At 58.1% G+C, this 22,658-nt stretch overlaps 2 protein-coding genes across 3 annotated transcripts in view; one reads left to right on the top strand and one right to left on the bottom strand.

Annotated features, from left to right (window-relative positions):
• The first annotated feature begins 2,129 nt into the window (after positions 1 to 2,129).
• Positions 2,130 to 9,244, top strand: GAREM2 (GRB2 associated regulator of MAPK1 subtype 2). 2 transcript variants are annotated; one of them, XM_054178302.1, is made up of 6 exons: positions 2,130 to 2,324; positions 3,591 to 3,731; positions 5,496 to 5,626; positions 6,281 to 7,396; positions 8,025 to 8,188; positions 8,358 to 9,244. In XM_054178302.1, exons 1-6 carry the CDS (start codon positions 2,213 to 2,215, stop codon positions 9,229 to 9,231), a joined length of 2,538 nt encoding a protein of 845 aa, XP_054034277.1. In that variant the 5' UTR covers positions 2,130 to 2,212; the 3' UTR covers positions 9,232 to 9,244. The 2 variants fall into 2 exon arrangements, with proteins under 2 accessions (XP_054034277.1, XP_054034284.1); XM_054178309.1 differs by lacking the exon at positions 3,591 to 3,731.
• Positions 9,245 to 10,539: 1,295 nt separating this feature from the next.
• The window catches only part of HADHA (hydroxyacyl-CoA dehydrogenase trifunctional multienzyme complex subunit alpha), a 32,275-nt gene continuing 20,156 nt past the window's right edge, over positions 10,540 to 22,658 (bottom strand). The window contains exons 10-20 of the mRNA XM_054179788.1: positions 22,353 to 22,409; positions 20,999 to 21,108; positions 20,606 to 20,740; positions 19,298 to 19,469; positions 18,569 to 18,655; positions 15,426 to 15,566; positions 14,200 to 14,268; positions 13,648 to 13,843; positions 12,689 to 12,803; positions 12,060 to 12,205; positions 10,540 to 11,012 (exon numbers count right to left, since the gene is read on the bottom strand). Of these exons, the coding sequence (XP_054035763.1) occupies positions 10,867 to 11,012; positions 12,060 to 12,205; positions 12,689 to 12,803; positions 13,648 to 13,843; positions 14,200 to 14,268; positions 15,426 to 15,566; positions 18,569 to 18,655; positions 19,298 to 19,469; positions 20,606 to 20,740; positions 20,999 to 21,108; positions 22,353 to 22,409 (1,374 nt within the window). The 3' untranslated portion in view covers positions 10,540 to 10,866. The remainder of the gene's footprint in view (positions 11,013 to 12,059; positions 12,206 to 12,688; positions 12,804 to 13,647; positions 13,844 to 14,199; positions 14,269 to 15,425; positions 15,567 to 18,568; positions 18,656 to 19,297; positions 19,470 to 20,605; positions 20,741 to 20,998; positions 21,109 to 22,352; positions 22,410 to 22,658) is intronic.

Here is a 22,658-nt window from a genome sequence, read left to right as displayed (position 1 = left end):
AGCCTTTCATCTGAGCTGTGGTTGCTCACAGACACAGCAGCTTGGACACACTGATAAAACCTGGGCAGCCCAGGCTGCTCAGCACCTCTGGGAGGCTTTAATGGGAGAGAGATGCTGCTTTCTGTCTTTCCTGGAGAAAAGCTTCAGTCTGTTATTTTTCAAGGGCAGGACAAGAGCCAAGTGCAACACTGGGTCTGAGGCTGCTGGAATCTGCCTGATCCCAACGTGGAGCCTCCATGGGTGGGGATATCCCCACTGCTTGGGCCTGTGACTGCAGCCCCTGGGGAATTTCCAGCTCTTTGAGAGGACCTCTGGAAATGCACTTCAGCAAAGCAGCTGTTTCAGCCCTTCCCTCCGCAGGTTCTAGCGTGGATGTGAAATCTGGGGAGGGGTTTCCAGCTCTCCAGGAACGCCTGTGCCATTAGGCAGTTGTGTTTAGAGCCAAGCTGGTGTCCTTCCCCAACCAGCAGAATTCATCTGCCTTTGCCAGTCCCCATTCCACAGCGAGCTGGTGCCCGCCAGAGTCTCCCACAGCCTTTGGGCGCTCCTGGGTCAGAGGCACCGCACCCCTCCCTGTGGAGCGGGGTGGCAGAGGAGGTGATTCTCCTTCCCTCCTGCTGCCATGGTGCTGGTAACCAGGAGAGGGTGTTTTTGTGCTGCTTGCAGTAATAAAGCTGCCACTGAGGCTGCCGGCGTGTGATGGCTGCAGCAGCAGCCCCTGGGCGCCCCTCCCCAGGCCATGGAGAGCAGCCCAGTGATCCCAAACCCTTCCCACCCCTGGGGACTCACCATTGTTGTTGGGGACAAAGAAGTTCATCACTGACGGAGTCATCTTGGCTCAGCTGCTGTAGCCAGGCCCAGGGGATCACAGTGTAGCTGCCACTGCCATTGTGGTTGTGGTTGTGCGAGGAGTTCCCGGCAGGGCTCGGGGACCGAGCAGGGACCTTCCCCAAAGGCACCGATTGGCAGCTCCCGGCGCCGTGACTGTCAGTGTCATCCCTGTCAGCGAGGCTCGAGTCTTGCCCCATCCTCCTTCTGCTGCTGTTACAGTCCCTGCTCTGTCCACCCCTGTCCTTGCTCCATCCGTGTCCCTGCTCCATCCGTGTGCCTGCTCCTTTCCCATCCCTGTCCCTCCTCTATCCCCATTCCTATTCCTCGGCCTTCCCCGTCCCTATTCCTTTCTCAATTCCTGCTCCTTTCCATCCCTAATCCATGCCAATCCCGCCTCCTTTCCTGTCCCTGTCCCGGCTCCATGTCCAGCCCTATTCCTGCTTCTCCTTCCCTGTTCCATCCTTGTCTCTACTCCTTCCCCATTCCTGCTCCTTCCCCCTCCTTGCTCCCTTTCCATCCCTGCTTATTCTATCAAGTTTTGTCTTTGGGCTTTGCCCCGCAGGACTCCGCTGCTGTTTCAAGGGCACCTTTGAGTTCCCCTCATCCGAGTTCCTCCACCCCCCCGCCCTTAACCCACCCCACTCGTGTCCAGTCAGAGCCTCGAGGAGTGGTTGGGGGTCTCTGGCAACCACTCCCAGGCCTGTTGTCCTCAACTTGAGGTAGTTGCGACTCCCCAGGGTGTGGGGGTCCCTGCTCGGTGTTGGCATCCCAGCCAGGGGGTCCGGTGATGCTGGTGTCCATGCCGGGGTGGTCCTTGCAGCCTGTGCCGGTGCCATTCGTGCCTGGAGTCTGTGCAGCAGCGAAGGGTCGGAGGATCCGCACGGGGAACCGGGGTGTAGAGCAGCACCGAGTTCTCCACCTCCCCCAACCCGGATCGTACCTCCCTCGCCCCCACGTCTCTGACCTTCCAGCCCAGGCGTCTGTTTGGGGTGAGGTCGCTCCCTTGCCCTTTAACTTGGCGGCCAAAGGCAGCCGAGCCTCCCGCCCGTACCCCCCGAGAGACCCGGTGCGATGGGGCTGAGCCGCCTCCGTCTCGGGGGTCCCCCGAGGGGTGATGCCTGGCCAAGGCGGGGGGGTGGGGGTGTTCCTCGCCCGCCACCGCTTCCCTCCGCCCCCGGCGCCGAGTAGCGGGGGGGGTCCCCGCCTGCCGGAGCGGGCAGGCAGGAGGGGCCGGGGGCGGGCAGGGGGGCGGCTCCCGGCTGCCCGGCTCCACGCCGCCCCCCGGCCCCGCCGCTGCCCCGGCCCGGTGGCGGGCGGCGATGAAGCCCGGCGCGGCCGCCGCCGCCCCCCGCGGCCCGGGGCCGGTTTGAGGCGCGATGCGATGGAGAAGCTGGCGGCGGGGCTGGCCCGGCTCCGCTGGAGCCCCGCGGCGCTGCCCCTCGATGCCATCGTCAGCCAGTGCCGGCTGCCCACCCTCGTCTGCCTGGGGCAGGGTGAGCGGGGCCGGGGCGAGCGTGGGGGATGAAGTACATAAGGGGACGTGAAGGCTGAAGAGACGAGGAGGAGGAGGAAATGAGGAAGGCTGGAGGGAGGAGGGATGGGCAAGAGGGAGGAAGGCATGAAAGTGAGGAGGAGGAGGGGGGAGGGAGGAAGGCTGGAGGGACGGAGAAGAGCAGGGAGAAAGGATAGAGGGAGCAGGAGGAAGGAGGGAGGGAGGGAGGCTGGAGTGATGAGGAGGAGGGAGGGAGGGAGGAGGAAGGGGTGGAGGGAGGGAGGAAAGCTTGAGAATGAAGGGGAGGAGGAGGGAGGAAGGCTTGAAGGGGGAATGGAGGGTGGAAGGGTGAGGAGGGATATAGGAATCCTGGAAAGGTGAGGAATGAAGTCTGGAGAGGAGGAGAAGGGAGGAAGGCTAGAGGGATGGGGAAGAGGAGGGAGGAAGGCTGGAGAAGGAAGGCTGGGGGAATGGGGGAGGAAGGATGGAGGGATGAAGAGGACAGAGAGTGGAAGACTGAAGGAGTGAGAAGAAGGGAGGAAGGCTGGAGGGAGGAGGAGGAGGAATGAGAAAGACTGGAGGGAGGACCAGGTGGGACATGAGCAAGCTGCGCTCCCAGGTCTGGGGACTCTTCTCCTGTGGCGTCCTGGGGCCTTGGTCGGGGTGGTGGCACCAGGCTGGTGGGGGGGCTCGGAGCTACCGTGTCTCCTCATCACCTTCCCTGGGGAACAGCCTGGCTGGGACCACCCCCGACAGGTTGGGGGGGGATCATGGGTGTGCAAGGGAGTGGGGTGCAGTGGTCAAGCCCCTTCCAGAGCTGGATCCATCCCTGGGGAACTGGATGGGTGCTTGGGGCCATGCCAGGGATGGGTGCAGGGACTGAGCCTGCTTCAGAGCTGGGTCCATCTCTCAGAAGCAGAATCAATCGCTGGGGAGCAGGATGGGTGATCAGGAGCAGGGTGGGTTCGCAGGGCCTTGCCAGGGGTGGGTGCTGGGTGCCTTCCTGGGTTTGGGAGCCTGGGGCCTCGGGGTGCGGCGGCTGTGGGGGCCCCTGCACCGGCCCCATCTCAATAAACTTGTTGTTTGCAGCGGCTGCGGCAGCTTTTCAGGGGGGACAAAGAATTAGTTTCCTGGGCAACTGGTGGCTCTTGGCAGCAGGCACCTGCTCATCCCGCTGGCTGGCTGGCCAGACAGCTCCAGGCCAGGGTGCCCCCAGGGAGGGTGCTGGGGGTCTGCTGGGGATGGTGACAGCCCCGTCCCCCGGCAGGCGAGCGCGTGGAGGGGGTGAGTGCCCAGGACGTGCTGCTGGTCCACTCCTGCCGGCAGTGGACGACGGTGACGGCTCACAGCCTGGAGGAGGGACACTACGTCATCGGCCCCAAAATCGACATACCGCTGCAGTACCCAGGTGCAAAGGACGAGGACAAGGGTGCCAGTGTCCCCTGGGGGCTGGGAATCCCCCGTCTCTGGTGGCTGAACTGAGGCTGCTCCAGTATGGCCCAGTTTAGGGGAGGAGTGCTGGTCTGGGGGGGTGCTCTTGGCCCCTCTGGTCTTGCCAGTGTGTGGCTCAAAACTGAGGGGCTGAGGGGAGGGGGTTGAGGGCTGGCAGGGATGGGGGTGGGATTTTAATCCAGATGTGGTGGGATGTGGGAAGGACAAGGACACAAGTGGAGATGGGATGCAGAGACAGGGCTGGGGACAGGGGAAAGGATGGATCGGAAGTGGGGATGGGAGAGGGGTGCAGATGGGGACAGGGACAGGATTGGGATCAAGTGGGAATGAGGACACAGAGACATGGGGATTGGGACAGGATGGGAAGGGGATGGACTGGGATGGGGATGAGGATAAGAACAGGGACAAGGGTGAGGATGGAGATGGGACAGAGAGGGAAGGGTTAAGGACAGGGAGAGTGTTGCAGTTGGGATTTGCTATGGATGGAGATGAGGATTGGGACAGGGATGGGATGAGGGTGAGGCAGAGATGGGACATGCTGGGGACAGGGCTTGATGAGGACGGGATGTTCTGGAGGTTGCGTGGTGACAAAGTTGGGGAGAGAGACAGGGATAGAATGAGGAAAGAGAGTGATGAGGATGGGATGTTCTGGGAAGGAGATGGGTCTGAGGATGGGACAGGAACGTGGACAGGGCTGGGGCTGGCGAAGCAGATGAAGGTGCTGAGATGCCGGCGGCTGCAGTAGCAGAAGCCTTAATGCCTGCTCTAAGTGCTCACCATGTTGGTAATGAGCCCAGCTAATAAATAAATAATGGGAAATGGAGGGGGGGAGGGGTTAATTACCCATCCCGAGGGGCGAGCAAGGAGGGGAGGGCTGAGCAGTGTGTTAACCAGCATGGGGGGTGGGGGCTTGCCCACACCAAGCTGCCCACCTCAGCGTGTGGGGCTGCCCCAGCTCAGGCGCTGTGTCCCAGGCCAGCGTTCCTGGTGTCACGGTCCCAGCCAGCAGCCTGCCCGGCGAGGGGCAGCCCTGTGCCCAGTGTGGCTTGGCACGGGGCTGGCAGTGGTGGAGCCGCTGGCATGGGCACCCCAGGGGATTAATATTCCATTCAGGTTCGTCCCTGCCGAGCCCATGCCAACGACAGCAGTTTCACTCCCGGCCACAGCCCCCACCACTGTTCCTGCCCTTACTTCCTTCATCCCTGCTGCAAAGCTCCCTGCCCCCAGTGCCCTCCCTCGTGGCTCTCCCGCCTGAGGCACAGGGCTGAAAGGGGGCCCGGGGTGCCAGTGTGGTTGAAGCTGGGTTTTGGTGGGTAGTGAAGCTCCCTGCAATGTAGGCTGCTTTGCAGGCTCTGCTCCAGGCTTCTCCCTCATCCAGGAGGCATTTCTGCAGCCCCCTTGAGGTGGTCACTGCACCTTCAGGGGGTGTCTGGACACCCCATGTACCCAGGGCTTTGTGCTTTGTGCCACCAAAAGCCCCCTCCTTGCTGCTGCATGTGTGGGATACAGGCATGGGGGAAGATATGCTGTTTTCTTTCCTGGCAGCAGTAGGACACATTGGGCGAAGCCCACAGAAGTGCTCCCCCCACCCCACAAAGTGCTGGGTTCCCTAGGCAGTCCTTAAGGGTGGCTGCCCCCCATGCAGGTCATAAAGTGGGCTGCAGCAGGTCCATGGGGCCAAGCACTGGAAATGGGCTCCTCATCACCCTGTCCCACGCAGGGAAGTTCAAGCTTCTGGACCAGGACCGGGACATCCGTGAGCCTGTGCAGTACTTCAACAGTGTGGAGGAGGTGGCCAGCATCTTCCCAGATCGTGTCTTTGTCATGGAAGCCATCACCTTCAGCGTGAAGGTCAGCAGGGTGACAGCAAGGGACAGTGCTAAGGCAGCTGAGGAGAGCACTGGGAGGTCGGCAGGGACAAGTGGTGGGACATTGGGGGTCAGTAGTGAGACAGTAGGAGAGGACAGTGCGCAAGAACAAGGTGGGGTGGTGGAACATTAATCAGGGATTGGTGGTGAGACATCTAGGAGGAGGTGGTGGGACATTGAAGGTAGTGGTGGGGTACAAGGGTATGGTGGCAGGACATCAGGAGAGGAGAGTGAGCCAACAAGGGATGATGGTGGGACGCTGAGGTAGTGGTGGGACTGCACAGTATAGTGATGGGAATGAGGGGGTGGTAGTAAAGTGTGGGTTGTTGTTGGGACATCAGGAGAGGAGAGTGGGACAGCAGGACAGCAAGGAGTGGTGGTAGGAAAGCAGGGGTTAGTGATGGGACATCGAAGGTTGTTGTTGTTGGGGGGGAGGGGGCACCAAGAGAGAATAGTGGGCAGCGGGGGGTGGGGTGGTGCTGCGGGGGGTGGTGTCACATTACAGGATGAGGGTGGGACATCAAGGGCTGGTGACAGGGTGTCAAGCATGGCTGGTGACACACTACTAGACGGCGACGGGACATGAGGGGGAGGGTGCCAGGGCAGCGTGCCCCACGGCGGACCCGTGTCGGGGCAGGTGGTGTCGGGGGAGTTCAGCGAGGACAGCGAGGTGTACAACTTCACGCTGCACGCCGGGGACGAGCTGACGCTGATGGGGCAGGCCGAGATCCTCTGCGCCAAGACGGTGAAGGAGAAGTCTCGCTTCAACACCCTGCTGCGCAAGCTGGGCAAGGCCGGGCCGGCGGCGGGGGCCAGGCAGGTGAAGGGCAAGATGCCTTGCTTGATCTGCATGAACCACCGCACCAACGAGAGCCTCAGCCTGCCCTTCCAGTGCAAGGGCCGCTTCAGCACCCGCAGCCCGCTGGAGCTGCGGCTGCAGGAGGGCGAGCACACCATCCGCAGCATCATCGAGAAGGTGCGGCTGCCCGTCAACGTGGCCGTGCCCAGCCGCCCCGCACGCAACCCCTACGACCTCCACGCCATCCGGGAGGGACACTGCTACAAGCTGGTCAGCATCATCTCCAAGACGGTGGTGCTCTGCTGCATCCTCCGCCGCGACGAGCTGGTCCCTTTCCACTTCCTGCTGCTGACCGACATGCCCCGCTTCCAGCTGCCCGAGGGGCTCCTGGCGGGGGACCCCCAGCTGGAGAAGCTGCTGCGGGACAGTGCCGCCTACTGCCACGACCGCTTCAACCCCGACGAGTACTCGCGGGCCGTGCGGGAGGCCAAACCTGACTTCTTGGAGGAGTGTGCCAGCCCCCGGCGCCTGCGGCTCTGCCTGCCCGCCTGTGCCCGGGAGGAGCTCGCCCAGCCCCTCCAGCGCCTGTCCCTCTGCCCCTGCAGCACCGGGGGCCCCCGAGAACCCACCACCCGCTGCCAGGGACCGCGGGGCGTGGGGGTGGGCACCCCGCACCCCCCGCTGCCCGACTTCCCCGATCCCGACCGGGAATACATGACGCCCGACTGGGCTGAGCCCGAGTTCAGGACTCAAGAGCCGCTGGAGATCCCCTATGAGGAGCTCTGGAGCAATCCCAGCCTGGAGGGGTGCTGTGAGCCGGGCAGCGTCACCGGCCGGCAGGACCTTGTCTGCTTCGGGGTCGGCACCCCGCTGGGCTCCCCACATCGCCCCGGTGTGGCCGGGGATGAGCCCTGTGGGGAGAACCCACCCCCTGTGCCACCCAAGTCGGAGGCGGTAAGAGCCGTGGTCCTGTCTCCAGTGGTGGGGAACAACACCCTTGGGGTGTCACCAGCCACTTCGGCCAGGGTGATGGCATAGCCGAGTGGTGAGCCCTGGCATGGCCCTGCTGGAAGCCTTGTGTCGTGGGCATGGGGTGTAAAACTGAGCTGTCAATCCCATGGCATGGCCAACCCGGCCCCCTCCCCGGGTGCTGCAGAGCTTGCACTCCTGTCCTCTGGATTTGGGGTCCCTCCTCAGCTCTGTTTGGTCACCCAAAACCTCTGGGGCTCCCTGGAACCACAGGGTACCCAGTTCCTTAGGGCTCCCCATTGTCAGGGGGCAAATCCTCAGGACTCCCTTGTGCCACGGGGTCCCCAGCTCCTCAGGGCTCTCTGCACCATGGGGTACCTGAATTTCATGGGCTTCCCAGCACCGTGGGGGTACCCAAATCTTACATCTTGGGCCCTGCATACACCATGGGGTACACAGTCCCCTCAGGCTCCCTGTTGGTTCCCAGAGCTTTGTGGCTTAACTGGGGTTGGCTGCCCCTGAGCAACCCCATCTCCCCCTCCAGCCCTGACCTCCGCAGGGGAGATGCCCTGGTCACCAGGGGCCTGATGGTTCTCCCCTCCCCCCATTCCAGGTGAAGGAGGAGTGCCGGCTGCTGAATGCACCCCCGGTGCCACCCCGGGGCAGTCGCCCCCCAGCACACTGCAGCCCCCCTACGCCCCTGCGCTGCCTGAAGCTAGCGTCCGCTCCCTCGCCTAGCCCCAGCCTCTCCTACTACTCCTCGGGGCTCCATGACAGGTGAGTGGCTCTGGGGACATTGGGGTGCTGTGGTGGGGTGGTGCAGCACAGTTAAGGACCTCAGGATAATGTGTGTGTGGGGTGGGATGTCCCTGCAGCGTGGGGCTGGGGACGGTGAAGGAAACGCAGCCTCGGGGGGATGGTGACAATGACGCCCTTCTTCCGGCAGCTCGGTCCCACGGAGCGGCAGCGGCTCGCCCTCGCCCGACGCCTACTCCCTGTACTGCTACCCATGCACCTGGGGAGACTGCAAAGCCGGGGAGACCCCCGGGCGCCCCCTACCCGCCGCCACGCTGACCCCCGCCACCCAGCCGGCGCCCGCCCCCTGGTCGGACCCCTGGGCATACGCTGAGGCTGGTGCCGGTGTGGGCAGCAGCTGCTCGACCCCGCTGCCGGCATCCGAGCCCCCGCTCAAGCCCTTCCGCAGCTGCCCCCGCCTGAAGCCCCCTCACCCCCAAAAACGCTTTGCCCCCTTTGGGGCACTCAACCCCTTTGCCGGCCCGGCTGAGTGGCCAGAAAACCCAGAGTGGCCCAAGCCACCTTCAGCCCCAACCGCCCCTTCGTCCTCCTCACCAGAGCCTTTCACCCCCGCGGAGGAGCCGGTGCCTCCCCCTCGCCCCCCCAAGGGCTTTGAGGGGGAGGGCATCGTCATCCAGGGGGCGGCCCCGCTGTCACCAGCAGTCCTACGCGGGGCCGAGGGGGGCGTCACCCGCCTCTACCTGGCTCAGGGCATCATCGAGGTGCCACCGGCAGGGCGGGGCGATGGGGGCCCCCCGCCGGCCGCAGCCCCGCGTCCCAGCGGTGACGGTTCGCCCTGGCTGCCCCCTGCCGACCTCTCGGCCCTCTCGCTGGAGGAGGTCTCCAAGTGCCTGCGTTTCATCGGCCTCTCCGAGGACGTGGTCAGCTTCTTTGCCCGGGAGCGCATCGATGGCAGCATCTTCGTCCAGCTCAGCGAGGAGATCCTGGCCGACGACTTCCGCCTCACCAAGCTCCAGGTGAAGAAGATCATGCAGTTCATCAAGGGCTGGCGCCCCAAGATCTAATCTCCTGGAGCGGGGAGGGGGGGGGGGGGGGGGGAGGGGGGCCTCAGTCACATGGACCACAGGTCTGGGCTGTCCTCCCTCCCAGCCCCTGCCTTGCTCTGGCAGTGCCCACTGGCTGCAGGTCTTCCCCCACCCCAGCAGCTCAGCCCCCTTGCCCTTCCCCTTTCCCATTTAACACTGGATGGTAATTTTGGCCCAAAGGGGCTGGAAAATCCTGGAGTTTGTGTTGACTGGTTTAACTTAATCCTTGTGGATTAGTGTAATAAAACACATGGGACAAAAATGAGGCACTGGAGAAGACCCTTGCTGGGGGGGGGGGGGCGGAAAGGAACTGCTGGTGGGGATGGAGGATCCCATCCTCACACACCTTGCCCAGCCATTGGGATGGGATCTGTGCTCTCCTTACAACGGAAAGTGGCACTCTGGGAACTGCTCTGGGTTCCAGGGTGATTTCAGGGCCCTGGGAGGAAGAGCCTGTGCCTGGCAAAGCTGAGCCTGGGAAAGGGAGGTAGAGAACTACCGTCAGGGCTGCATCTGTCACTCGACTCTCCCAAGGACCACTGAGCTCCCCCAACCCTCCTCTGCACCAAGCTCCATAGGGCCACAATCACCAGATCTTCCCAGCTCCTCTGCCATGGAGGAGAAGCAAGACTGCCCCAGATGGGGCTCAGACCCCACAGCACATATCCCCACCCAAGAGACAGGTCCTGGGGGCTGCTGCATGCTCCCCAGGAAGGGCTGAAGGCTAGGCACCAGCTCCCCAGGCAGCAAGAGGGGAGATGATGTCTCAACCCCCTTCTGCCCTGGCAGCTTTCAGAAACAAGCAAAGACTGACATGGGAAGAGCAGCAGCAGCCTGCTCCTGGGCCAAAGCCTGCCAAGGTGCAGGAAGAAGGCAGGAGCAAGGGAGCTGGAGACCAGGCCAGCTCTGAATTCAGTGACAGGTGCCCAGGGAGTTAAAGCCTTTTAGTTTAAGCGGAGCTCTCCCCACGGGGGACCCTTCTGGCCTTTGGCTGCTTGATTGGCAATTACCGGCAGCTCCATCTGCCAGGAGAACCCCGGCGGCAGCACTTCGAGGCCAGACAAAAGAGCCGGAGGCTCCTCACAGCCCCTGCCTGATGGCTGAGGTGACAGAGCCTGCCTTTGTTCTGCGCTGCCGCCACCCGCCTTGCTTTTCCCCACCCTCCGGCAGCCCCGCTCTGGAGCTAGAGGAGCAGGGAGACGATCCCAGAGGCGTGCCCCAAAGGCTTTATTGCCCAGCCTCTGAGGCAGTTCCCTGCTGCCCCAGTGAGATGGGAGGAGAAGCAGGCACGGAGGCCAGACCCAGGAGAGGGGGATTTATTTTGGTGGAGATTGATGGAAAGGCAAAGCCTGGAGGCCAGCTGCACGCTGGACGCTGCCTGCCAGCCCAGCAGCTTGCCGCACGGAGGCGAGCAAAGGAATTCTCCGGCGCCGCCAGGGGACGGAGGTGCCCAACACAGAGCAGTGGAGAAGGCACTTGAAATGGCTACAGAGACTTGAAGGCAACCCTCTGCCCTCCTCCTTCCTTCCCTGCCTCCCCTCGGCAGGGCTTCACAGATGAACCTAGAGAGGATGAGGCGTGGCTGGAGAGCTGTCAGGGCAGCAGAGGCCATGCTCACTGGTGGAACTTCTTGCTGGGGCTGTTGGCGTAGTCCAGGAGGAGCTGGCAGGGCGTGAACTGGCTGCCGTAGACGGCCTCGTACTTGCGCAGCTTCTCCACCAGCTGCTTGGCTCCGTAGGAGTCTGTGTACCTGAAAGGACCTGCAGGGGACAAGGACCACATTACCTTGGTGATCCCCATGTGGGGACAAGGAAGTGACAGGCACCAAGGTGATCTGTAAGGGTGAGAGCACAGGATTCAGCCTGATGCATCCTCCAAGAGTCTTCAAGTCTGTTGGGAGGGTAGTGCAGGATGCTGCTCCTGCCTGCCCACCTGTGCTGAGCAGAGGGACAAGCTGGGGCACAGATGGTGAAGGGTCTAGAGCACAAATCTTGTGAGGAGCAGCTGAGGGAAATGGGGTTGTTCAGCCTGGAGAAAAAGGAGGCTCAGGGGAGACCTCCTCACTCTATACAACTCCCTGAAAGGTGACAGCAAGGCAGTGGTTGGCCTCTTCTCTCAAGGACAGGAGGAAACAGCCTCAATTTGTGCCAGGGGAGGTTTAGGTTGGATAACAAGGAACAATTCCTTCATGGAAAGGGTTGTCAAGCCCTGGAACAGGCTGCCCAGGGCAGAGGTGGAGTCACCATCCCTGGAAGGGTTTACAAGCCATGTAGAGATGGTGCTGAAGGACATGGTTTAGTGGTGACCTGACAGTGCTGGGTAAACCGTTGGACTTCATGATCTTGAAGGTCTCTTCCAACCAAAACAATTCTATGGCTGCTCCCCTAGTCTGAGCTTGCCTCAAGGAGTGTTCAGCTGAAGCACCACCTCGTGCCCAAGAACCATTCATTTGTGAACCAAACCTCAGCCACACTTTCCTCCTGCCCAGGCCATGGCCAGGGCCATTTAGCCAGGTTGCTGAGAGGTCCCGAAGAATTCTGTCCATGCTCCTGGCTAGCACCTTGGCCTGAAAACCACTGTGAACCATGGCTGAGGTGATCAGCTCAGCTTTATCTGGGAATGCTGTCTCAGGCCAGAGGCAGCCTCTGGCTCAATGGGAGAAAGCCACTCAGGCTTGTCAGACTGCAGCTCAAATTTAGCCTTAATAGCTAAGTTACTCCCAGTGGCGAGCCCACTAGACAAGCCCACTGTGAAGCTTTCAAGCTGTGCCATGCAGCCCAACCCAAACCCCAGCTGAACCTACTTACCTCCCAGGCATGGGGGGAAGCCCAAGCCGAACACAGCACCAATATCTCCCTCCACAGGGTTGCTGAGGATCCCTTCCTGCAGGCACATGGCTGCCTCATTCACAAACCTCGTCACCAGGCGCATCTGGATGTCCTCTTCAGTGCAGCTGTGAGGGAACAGTCTGTAAGGGCTGTGCAGGTGACACAGCAAATGGATGTAGGAGCACATCAGCATGAGGGAAAACTCTCCCCTGTGAGGGTGCTGGATCACTGGAACAGGCTGCTCAGAGAGCTAGTGGAGTCTCCTCCTCTGGAGAGATTCCAAACCTGCCTGGACCTTGTGATCCTGGGCAGCCTGCTGTGGGTCACTGCTTTATCAAGGGGGTTGGACTAGACAATCCCCAGAGGCCACTTCCAACCTCACCATGCTGAGATTCTGTGAAGCCAGCACACACTGGTGACAGACTGGGGTAGGGGTAAGAACAGTTTCTCATTGAGGCTGTCCTGATAAGCACAAAGACTAAGTTTTGTGATGTGTCTGGAAGCAGGCATGTGGCAAGGGCTCATTCAGGCCTCAAGCTCAGAGGCAGGAGAAGGAGCTGGGGTGGGAGCCAGCCCACACCACCACTCAAGCACACACAGCTACTTACACCTCAGGGTTGGCTGGCACTTTGAACCGTGCCAAGATCTCATCCATGCCAGAATTCACACTCCTGTTCTTCACCCCCTCCTGGTAAACGTAAAAGCCCTTCCCGGCCTTGCGACCTGTCGGGGACAGAGAGAGACGAGTCACATCCTGCCACACCTCCTGTGGCACCTTTGCCTCTGGTGGTCTTGTGGCTCCTGTTAGCATGAGCAGATCCTCCTAGCTCAGGCAGCATCTCTGCACTTCAGAGTGACCCTGTTTGTTGCCTCACCAAGGACAAAGGGAAGGTGGCCCTCATCCAAGCTTGGTCCTTGGCAAGGCACTGCCACTGTGCCAGGTGCTGATGTCTTCACTAGGTTCCAGAGGACAGTCAAATGCCACAGTTTCCATGGCTACAGCAGTAAAGACATGGTCCTTGTCCACACTTGGGAGGCAGGGACAGAGTTACCTCCTGAGCAATTGACACTGCCAGAGGTCTGGTCACAGCAAAGGCACTGGAGGGCAACAGCTGTCATGGCCCAAAAGCAGGTCCCATCAATGGACACTGCTCCCTCCTGCTGTGCTCAGAGAGGCACACCTGCCTCTGGCACCCAGTGCCACCAGGCACAACTTCTGCCACCAGGCCAGAACCACCATTTTGCTTTGCACAGAGCTTCTAAAGCTCAGCTCAGGGCTTATTTCACTCGAGCACATTTAATTCCAGACACTTGCTACCCATGTCCTGGACCACTTGTGAAGGGATCCGACAGGGGTCTATGAGATCCAACCTGCTGCTCTGGGCAGCATCTTTGCCTTCTGCTGCTGCTTCTGTAAAAGGCAGAACTTTGCCTGCGGCCAAATTCCCAACCCATTCCCACGACTGTTCCTGCAGCTGCCCCGCCCTGATGCAGAGGCTGATGAATCCTGGTGCCTTTCTTCAACCTAAGGGGAAAGGTGCTGGCTTCAAACAGCCTCATGTCTCACCTAGGAAGCCTTTTTCCACCATGAGCTTGAACAACTCGATGCTGCCCCCTCCAAAGCGCTCGCCAAAGGCCTTGCCCAGGTCCTCGGCCACGTGCGTGGCCACGTCCACCCCCACCTCGTCGATCAGCGTGGCGGCACCCACAGGAAAGCCAAAGGCTGTGGAGATGGCATCCACTTTCTTTGGGTCAATACCCTCCTGCAGGAAGGAAGGGGAAGGAATCATCTCTCTGGGTGAGAAAGCCAGCGTGGGGCCCTTGCTCACCTTGGGCCACAGACAGCCACAAGCTCCAGCAGCTGTCTGATTACAGACAGAGGCAGTGGAATGCTGCTTGCACCACTCCTGACTCCCACCTTGGTGCCATGTGAGGAGGAAAGAACCTCATCACTGCCTGGGCCAGGTCTCATCAGCCCTCAGTTCAACCAAAAGCAGGCTGGGGACAACCACAGGCACCAGGGCTGGTTACCTCCCTCCCTCCTTGTCCAGAGCTGGGGTCAAACCCATTGAGGGCAAGAAAGCAGCAGAGTTTACACAACAGCTGGGTGGATACACACCTGGAGAACTCTGACCACTTCTGACAGCATTGGCCCCAGGCACCTGGTGGTGTAGAAGCCAGGCCCATCCTAGAAGTGCAGGAGGAAGGCAGGTGAGTACAAACTGAAGGACATGGCCTCTCCTGGCATCACCACGTTTCACAGCAAAGGTTGCAGTTCAGGCACTGATGTGCAGAGCAGAGGCACTAAACTCCTTTTACTTGCAGGGCTCAGTTTGAAGACTTTCCATGAACTCACTCCTTGGAAGATCCCACTAGTGCTGACACTTAAAATAGTGCCTGGAGGTCCCAGGCAGGCTGTAGAAAGCTCCTTGCTTCACCAAGCCCAGCAGGATGATGGGGGGAAGGGGTACTCAGCACAGGTGAAACTGGTTGTTTCACCTCTGACACTGCTCCCAAATTCAGGAAGCACCTGTCAGCTGCAGGCTGCCATTCAGGGAAGCCTCTGACATGGGGATAAGGATTAGATCAGCAGCACTGTGTCTCCACTAGGCCTCCAGAGATGCCTGGAGCACTTTTAGACAAGCCAGTTTTCCCAGCACCACAGGATTGTGGCAACCTCACACATCAGGGAAAAGGAAAGAAAAACCTACCAAACCCACTCAGACTGCCCCAAGCTTCCCAGCTGAACCTCCCACTCAGCTGAGGCAGCAGCACTGATGCTTTCCACCACAGAGCATGAGCAGCTCCATTTGGAGGGCCATGTCTTCCAACAGTGGTCATCAGCCTACCAAAGCAGCATTGGTCCATGGCTTTTGTGAGGCTCTGCTGCCTCCTCCTCCAGAGCACAGCTGTTGGTTGTCAACTGCTGCCTTGCTGCACTGTGCTCAAGCCTTCTCCCTCTGCTTGGCACCAGATTACTCCTCCCCCACATTTGCACATTTATTTCTTCTTAGCCACAGTTTGAATCCAGGAGGAGACTTAGTGCTGACTGATCCTCTGTCCTTGTCAGAGAGTAGAGGCACTGAGAGTCCTGCCCAGGCTCTGCTCCACCTCAGGTGCCACTACAGGTGTCAGCCTCTTAGAAGCTGTGTGGAGCAGGACTGGCAGCTCCTCATGCTGGCTGATCAGACTGTTTCTGCACCTTCAAGGGACATTTGTTGGATCAGCTGCTGCCTTCTCACCTCCATCCATTTTTACCTCACAGTCACACTTCAGGCTCTCTCAGCACACAAACCTGCCCTCGGATTTGTTACCCAGCTCATCTTTGGCGTGGGGTTCTCTCACCTTCACCACAATGACGACCTTGCCCTGCTTGAGGCCAACAGCAACTGCAGAAGCTGCTGTGTCCTGGGATGTTTTGTCTGTGGTGATGATTTCCAGAAGCTGCATTTTGTCCACAGGGGAGAAGTAGTGCATCCCAATCACCTGGGCAGAAGGAAGAGCTCAGGGTTGGTTTTCCAGTAGGGTAAATCAAGTGGCCAAGTGCAGAGGGAAGCAGGCCAGCACTGGCACAGGGCAGTAGCCATCCAGCCCCACACTCCACTGCATCCAATGGGAGTGCTCTCCAACTCCTTTTCTCCTTGGCTTTCCCAAGGACACAGCACATGCTCCACAGCTCCTGCCTCTGTGAGGGTGTTTGACCTGGATAATCTGGAGAGTTGGGCAGAGGGGAACCTCATGTGTAGGGTCCTGCACCTGGGGAGGAATAACCCCCTGCAACTGGACAGGCTAGGGGCTGACTTGCTGGAAAGCAGCTCTGCTGAGAAAAGACCTGGGAGTGCTGACAGACAACAAGTTGCCCATGAGCCAGCTCTCGTGGTCAAGGAGGCCAATGGCTTCCCACTGTGTCCAGGAGTCAAGGGAGATAAGGCCACATCTGGAGTCCTGGGCCCACTTCTGGGCTCCCCAGTTCAAGAGAGACAGGGATCTACTGGAGAGTGTCCAGAAGGGGCTACAAAGATGCTGAGGGGACTGGAGCATTTCTTTGAGGAGGAAAAGGCTGAGAGACCTGGGGCTGTTTAGCACCCTGAGAAAGGATCTTCTCATTATTGATCAATATCTAAAGGGTGAGGGGCAGAAGGATGGGTCTGACTCCTTTCAGTGACAGGACAAGGGGCAATGGGCACAACCCGGAAGCCAGGAGGTTCTATCTGAAAGGTAAGGAGAAAATCCTTTCCTGTGATGGTGACAGAGCACTGAACAGGCTGTCCAGAGAGGTTGTGGAGTTTCCTCCTCAGCAGATTCCAAACCTACCTGGACATTATGACTATGGGCCACCTGCTGTGGGTGACCCTGCTTTAGCAGAGGATTTGGACTAGATCTCCAGAGGTCCCTTCCAGCCCTTACTAGTGCTGAGATTCTGTACAATGCCTACGGGACCAAAAGTGCTTCTCAGCTCTCTCTGCACTTAATACCCTGGCAGCCAAACCTGGTAGCAACCTTAGCCAAGCTCAGTCCCTGGGTGAGTTAAATGCTGTGTGACCTGCAGGAACCACCTGAGCAGGCCCTGCAGCCACACACCTGGGTGCTGCTCCTCCTGGTCTACAAAACCAGACCAGCAGCCAGGGAGACAGGCGTCTAGCAGAGTCCTTGTGTTCTGCTCCTGAACGTTTGGGTTTGGTGTGGGCTTTTTTGGTGATGAAGTGAATCTAAGGAGAAGGCAGCAGGTTTCCAGAGCCTAATTACAGAGATGAGTGCAGCCTTCCTCTGGGAGCAGCATTTAACTGATTACTTGGCTGTGTGCCTCACTTTAACAGGACCATGTCACCAGCGTGTCACCTTCATGACTCCTGGAAGCTACACTTGGCATGAAGATCACCTTGCAGGGGAGCTGCAGACTGCAAAACTAATTAAAGTACACTAATTAGTGAACTGATTTCCTATTAGTTTCCCCAGAAAGAATCATTACACAGGCAGAAAGAGGGAGTTATTTGCATGTCTGAACAAGTAAGACTCAGTTGGCATTTCCGACGCAACTAAGATCCAAGAGCAAACCGGGAGGAGGCTGACAATGGGCACAGGAACCCCCAGCAGCTGGGACACACTTTGCTACTCCATGGACCTTAGAACAGACTATTTCAGTTGGAAGGCACCCACAATAATCACCTAGTCCACAGAACTCCTGCAGAGAAACCCTGGGCAGACTGAAGCCTCTTGCAGGGGTTTAAGGACCAGCCACTGGTACCTGTGTTTGAGTTTCTGTAGCACTTTCCAACTGAGGGCCAGAACCTCTATCTCCTCCCCACACCAGACTGCCTCTGCCTCCCCATCCCACCTGTTTTGGAGAGGCAGATGGGACTGTCTTGCAGGGGAACTGCTTGCTCTTCCCTGCCTTGGGGATCAGTGTGATGCTGGTTGCATCAACAAGGGCATCACCAGCAGAGACAAGGTCGTGATCCCACTCTGCTCAGCACTGGTCAGGCCACCCCTGGAACACTGGGTTTAGTTTTGGTCCCTGCTGTACAAAAAAAGATGTGGACAGGCTGGAGGGAGTCCAGAGACAATGTGGATAGGCTGGAGAGGGTCCACAGAAGGGACACCAAGATGATCCAAGGACTGGCAAGCTGCCATACAGGGAAAGCCTGAGAGAAATGGGTTTGTTCAGCCTGGAGAAATGAAGGCTCAGGAGAGACCTCCTCACCATGGTCCAGTATTAAAGGGTGGCTACAAAGAAGGTGGAGACTCCCTTTTTATGAGGAGTCACATGGAAAAGATGAGAGGTGATGGGTACAAAGCTCTCTCTCCTGGGGAGACTCTGACTGGACACAAAGGCAAAGTTTGTCACAGCAAGGACAGTTGGCCACTGGAATACTCCTAGGACCATGGAATGGTTTGGGTTGGAAAAGACCTTTCAGACTATCAAGTCCACCTGTTAACTCTGCACTGCCAGGTCACCACTAAACCATGTCCCTCAGCACCACATCTGCACAGCTTTTAAATCCCTCTAGGGGTGGTAACCCCACCACCTCCCTGGGCAGCCTGTTCCATGGCTTGATAACACTTTCAGGAAAGAATTTTTCCCTCATGTTCAACCTAAACCTCCCCTGGCACAACTTGAGGCCTTTTTCTCTTGTCCTAGCACTTGTTAATCTTCCCAGGGCAGTGAAGGAGTCCACAACATTGGACACTTGGCCATTTTCTCTTGTCCTTTCACAGTTTTTCTGCCCTTCTGTATGCATGAATGCTTCCTGAAGGCTCTCACCTCCCTATTGCACCTACCTGCCAACATCAAACTAGGGGCGAGTCCACCTTCATCCCTTTCCTACCTGCCCAAAGATCACAATCTCTCTGTTCAAAGCTTGCAGTGGGGGCAGAGGATGAGCTGTTTCATGTTCTGAGGAAGAAACAGAAGGTCCCAGTGCTTACCTACAGCAAAGGCAGTTTGCCACTAACAGGCAGCTCAGTGCAGAGTGGAACTGGGGACTTACCTTCTCCGGCCTCTTGCTGGCAGCAGCGATTTGGCTGATGGGAAGGGCAGATGTGTTACTGGCAAAGATACAGTGAGGAGGGATCACCTGTGGCAGGCAGTGAAGAGACAGAGTTAACATCTGAGCTCCAGACTCAGATCCAGAGCCCTGAGAGAACAGGGCCAGCAGCTGGAAACCCCTAACAAACCCCATTTTCACTGCTGAGGCAGACAGCATTAGAACTGATTTCAAACCAGGAGCCTGCCTCTCTGCTCCTGAGCTCTCCCCACATCTGCAATGTTGGTCCCAGAGTCCTCCTGTATCTACCAGAACATGACACATGTCCACGTTAGACATGGCAAGGAGCTGCACAGAGCAGTTCCATGACCATGTGATTCTGTCCCGAGTGTGCTCTTGAACAGAAAGGAGCAGTGGCACCAAGTTAGAGACTGCAAAGGACTACAGGCTGTGGAGACAGCAAAGGACAATACAACATGGGAGTGGTTTTGGAGTGGCTCCCAGGAGTCAGGGAATGTCAGAACTGCCCTGTTCAGCTCTGAACTACCAACTCCTTATTGAATATCCTCAGGGAACCAGCAGGCTGCCCAGGACACTCCCCCAGCATCGACACAGCTCGCAACAAGCACCAAATAGCAGCAAAAAGGTGTGACAAACCCAGCTGCACAGGGCAGGCCACTCAGTCTCCACCACACAAGGGCCAAGCACAAGGTGCTCAGAGCTGCTACTCACAGCCTCCACTTCCTTCAGCACTTTGTGCTTGATGTTTATGTCCTCAAAGACAGCCTCGATGACCATGTCTGCCTTCTCAAAGCCCTTGTAGTCCAGCTGGCCTGTCAGGCTGCTGAGGATGGAGTCCCTCTCGAACGACGTCAAACTCTTCTTCTTCACCTTGCCGTTCAGCCTAGGGAAGGACAGTCCAGTCACAGCTCCTGGCCACACCACCAGACTGCTGGAGGTAATCACACCACCAAGAGCACCCCCTCCCTCCTGGAGCTGGGACCCAAAACACCATCTCCTGCACTGCATTCTGCACTTGGGCCACAACAATTTCATGCAACGCTCCAGGCTCGGGGAAGAGGAGCTGGAACCTGCCCAGTGGGAAAGGAGCTGGGGGTGTTGGTCAACAGCCAGCTGAAGATGAGCTAATGTGTGCCAAGGTGGCCCAGAAGGCCGACAGCATCCTGGCTGGGATCAGCAGCAGTGCGGCCAAGCAGGACTAGGGTAGGGATCATTCCCCTGTACTCAACACTGGTGGGGCTGCAGCTCAGATCCTGGGCTCAGTTTTGGACCCCTCATTCCAAGGACATTGAGGTGCTGGAGCATGTCCAAAAAAAAAGGCAAGGAAGCTAAGCCCTGGCACAGGCTGCCCAGGGCAGTGGTGGAGTTCACCGTCCTTGGAGAAGTTTAGAAGCTGTGCAGATGTGGTGCTGAGGGGCATGGTTTAGTGGTGACCTGGCAGTGCAGGGTTAACAGTTGGACTTGATGATTTTAAAGGTCTCTTCCAACCACAATATGATTCTATAATGTCCAGTCCTGCAGGATTGACACTCTACCTCCTGGCACCTCCTTCCCTCAGGAAAAAGGAGAGCCCTGCTCACACCACTCAGCTGGTGCCTCAGCCTGAAGGTCAGTCACTGGCATTCCTGAGGACAGATAGCTGAGCACTGCTGAGCCATCAGGACAGGGGGAAAGAAATCCAGCTTTTGAGAAGTCTGACCCAAAGCCTCCTTTGACACAGGCCTCTGGGCAGCCAGGTGTCTTTCCCTCCCTGCTTAGCTCTACAAGGCATTGCTAAATCTAAAAGCTAAAGCTAGATAGGCTGTCCACCCACCTAAGGAGCTGAGTACACTGGGCCTATTTCATAGCAATATCCCAGGACACTGCATGGGGCCACCTTGAAAGAACACATTTGTGACACCTGAAGGTAGAAGACTCCAAAGGAACAGAGGTGTCAGGTATTCCTGACTGCCTGGAAGTAGTATTTTGTCTAAAGGAAGCTCCAGCCCATCCCAAGCAAACTCCTTTTCATTCACATACCCCTTGAAGATCTGCTGTTGTCCTCTGTCCAAGCCCTTCTGAGCTGTGTCCTTCAGAATGGTCTTAATTCCCTTGTCCACTGAAACCTGTGCGATCCCAGCTCCCATGAGCCCTGCTCCCAGCACTGCCAGGGTCCTGCACAGAAAGCAGGGGACACATTCAAAGCTAGGAACAGCTCGATTTCCACTGCTGCCATCAGCACTGCACAGATCCCCTCCACCCAGGCACGATTTTTGGTGAGGTCACGTAAGGAGATGTCACTTGTGGGTGAGACCTCTGAACTGCAGTGGATCAGCCTTCTGGAGGCTGGAGATCTCTGCCACACAAGCCCCTCTGTCCCAAGAGCAGAGGTCCTCCAAACTGCTCCTCAGGCAATCCCATGCTTGCACTCACTTGACCTCTCGCTGAGGGGCTCCAAACTTGTTCTTCTTGCAGCGCACCTGCCCGTGGTAGAGCCCCACCAGCGCCTTGGACTCGTTGGTCACTGCAAGCTGGCCAAAGCTCTGCAAGAAAGGGAAGAAGGGAGTGGAGACTTTGATATGTAACAGCTGCCTCACTTCCAGCAGGCACACATCAAAAAGATGGCAAGAAGAGGGCATGGTGACCTCTGTAACTGCAGAGTGGTAAGCCGGTTAGCAAAGGACAGGGCAGGTGCACCCTCTCCCCAGAGGCATCTTCTGAGCTAAGCACAGCCCACTTTGCACCATCACCTCCCACATGGGCTGCTGGAAAGCAGTGGGAAGCTGCTTGTTCAGTGTCCTTTCCTCTAATTTAAAGCATCTGAAAGTGTGCACCCAAAATGCTTGTGTCTGGAGTGGGATGGGTCTTGTGTCTGGAGGGGCAGGGGTTCTGCCACTGAACAAGAGCAACCACAGCATTTCCACCTCCATCTCCTTCCTACCCATGGAATGGTTCACAGCTCAGTTCCACCAAGACAGCTTTGAGAGGAGCATTCCCTGGCAGCTCTTTGGTGTGGTGATAGAGCCAGAAGTGACTCAGCCAGCCAGCAGCTGCAGGGTCCTACGAGATCGATGCTTCCCCCAGTGACAGGATCATATTTCATGGTTGTGGGACCCTTTCCCTCCTATCCTGCACCAGCCAGGGACATTGTGGAAGTCCCAGTGGCTTCCAAGTGGAAGGGGCCTGCCCTCAGGCCTTGTGAAAAACTTTAATCACCCCTTGCCCTGTCACAACAGACCCTGCTGAAGAGTCTAGCCCCACCTTTCTCATATGCCCCTTTAAGTATTGACAGGCCACAAGAAGGCTTCTCTGGAGCCTTCTCCAGGCTGAACAACCCCAAAGCCCTTGACCTCTCCTCACAGCAGAGGGGCTCCAGCCCTTTCATCATTTTTGTGGCCTCCCCTGGACCTGCTCCACCCTGATGACTGAGTAAAGAGAACAGAGGTATCACAGAAAGGAAAAAAGGCACAAAGTGTTTTCACAGATGCAGGACCTCAACAAACAGTTCTGTTGTTCAGGACAGACCTTTTTCACAGCCTCACTGCCAGAAGAGTAGGGAGCAAGAGACCACTGTGGCCTGTGGCCAATATTTGTGCCTGGTTAAACATATCTGTGCTTCACTGCTTTGGTTTGCAGAGACCTTTCAAATCATCAAGCCCAAGCCTTAACCCACCATTGCCAGGTCACCACTAAAACATGTCCCTCAGCACCACATTTACATTGCTTTTCCATCCTTCCTCCCAGCTGCACAGCTTGCTTGTAAGCAGGAGGAATCTCACCTCCTTACCTGGGATTCGGTGAGGTATCCAGCGTCACGCCCCTGGTCCAGCCCAGTCTTTACAACCTAGTGAGGAACCACAAAGATAAGCTGCTGTTAGGTCACATCTGGCAACAGCTGGGCTTTGATGAGCTGACTTCTTTAGCTGCACCTCCCTGGGGCAGTGTCTGTAAGTAACACAATGCCTGTGTAAGTCAGGGAGTGAGGCCCTCAAGCGCTGTGTGGTTGGTGCCATGAAATCAGCAGAATCGACCTTCCTGGTTTCAACAGGTTCCATCAGGTCTTTAGAAGAGGACACCTGGAAAAACTGCAGCT

Source organism: Dryobates pubescens, chromosome 3, assembly GCF_014839835.1.
Source record: "Dryobates pubescens isolate bDryPub1 chromosome 3, bDryPub1.pri, whole genome shotgun sequence".
Lineage (NCBI taxonomy): Eukaryota > Metazoa > Chordata > Aves > Piciformes > Picidae > Dryobates > Dryobates pubescens.
The sequence above is the reverse complement of the archived record's forward strand: the minus strand, read 5'-3'. Positions and strand labels throughout refer to the sequence as shown.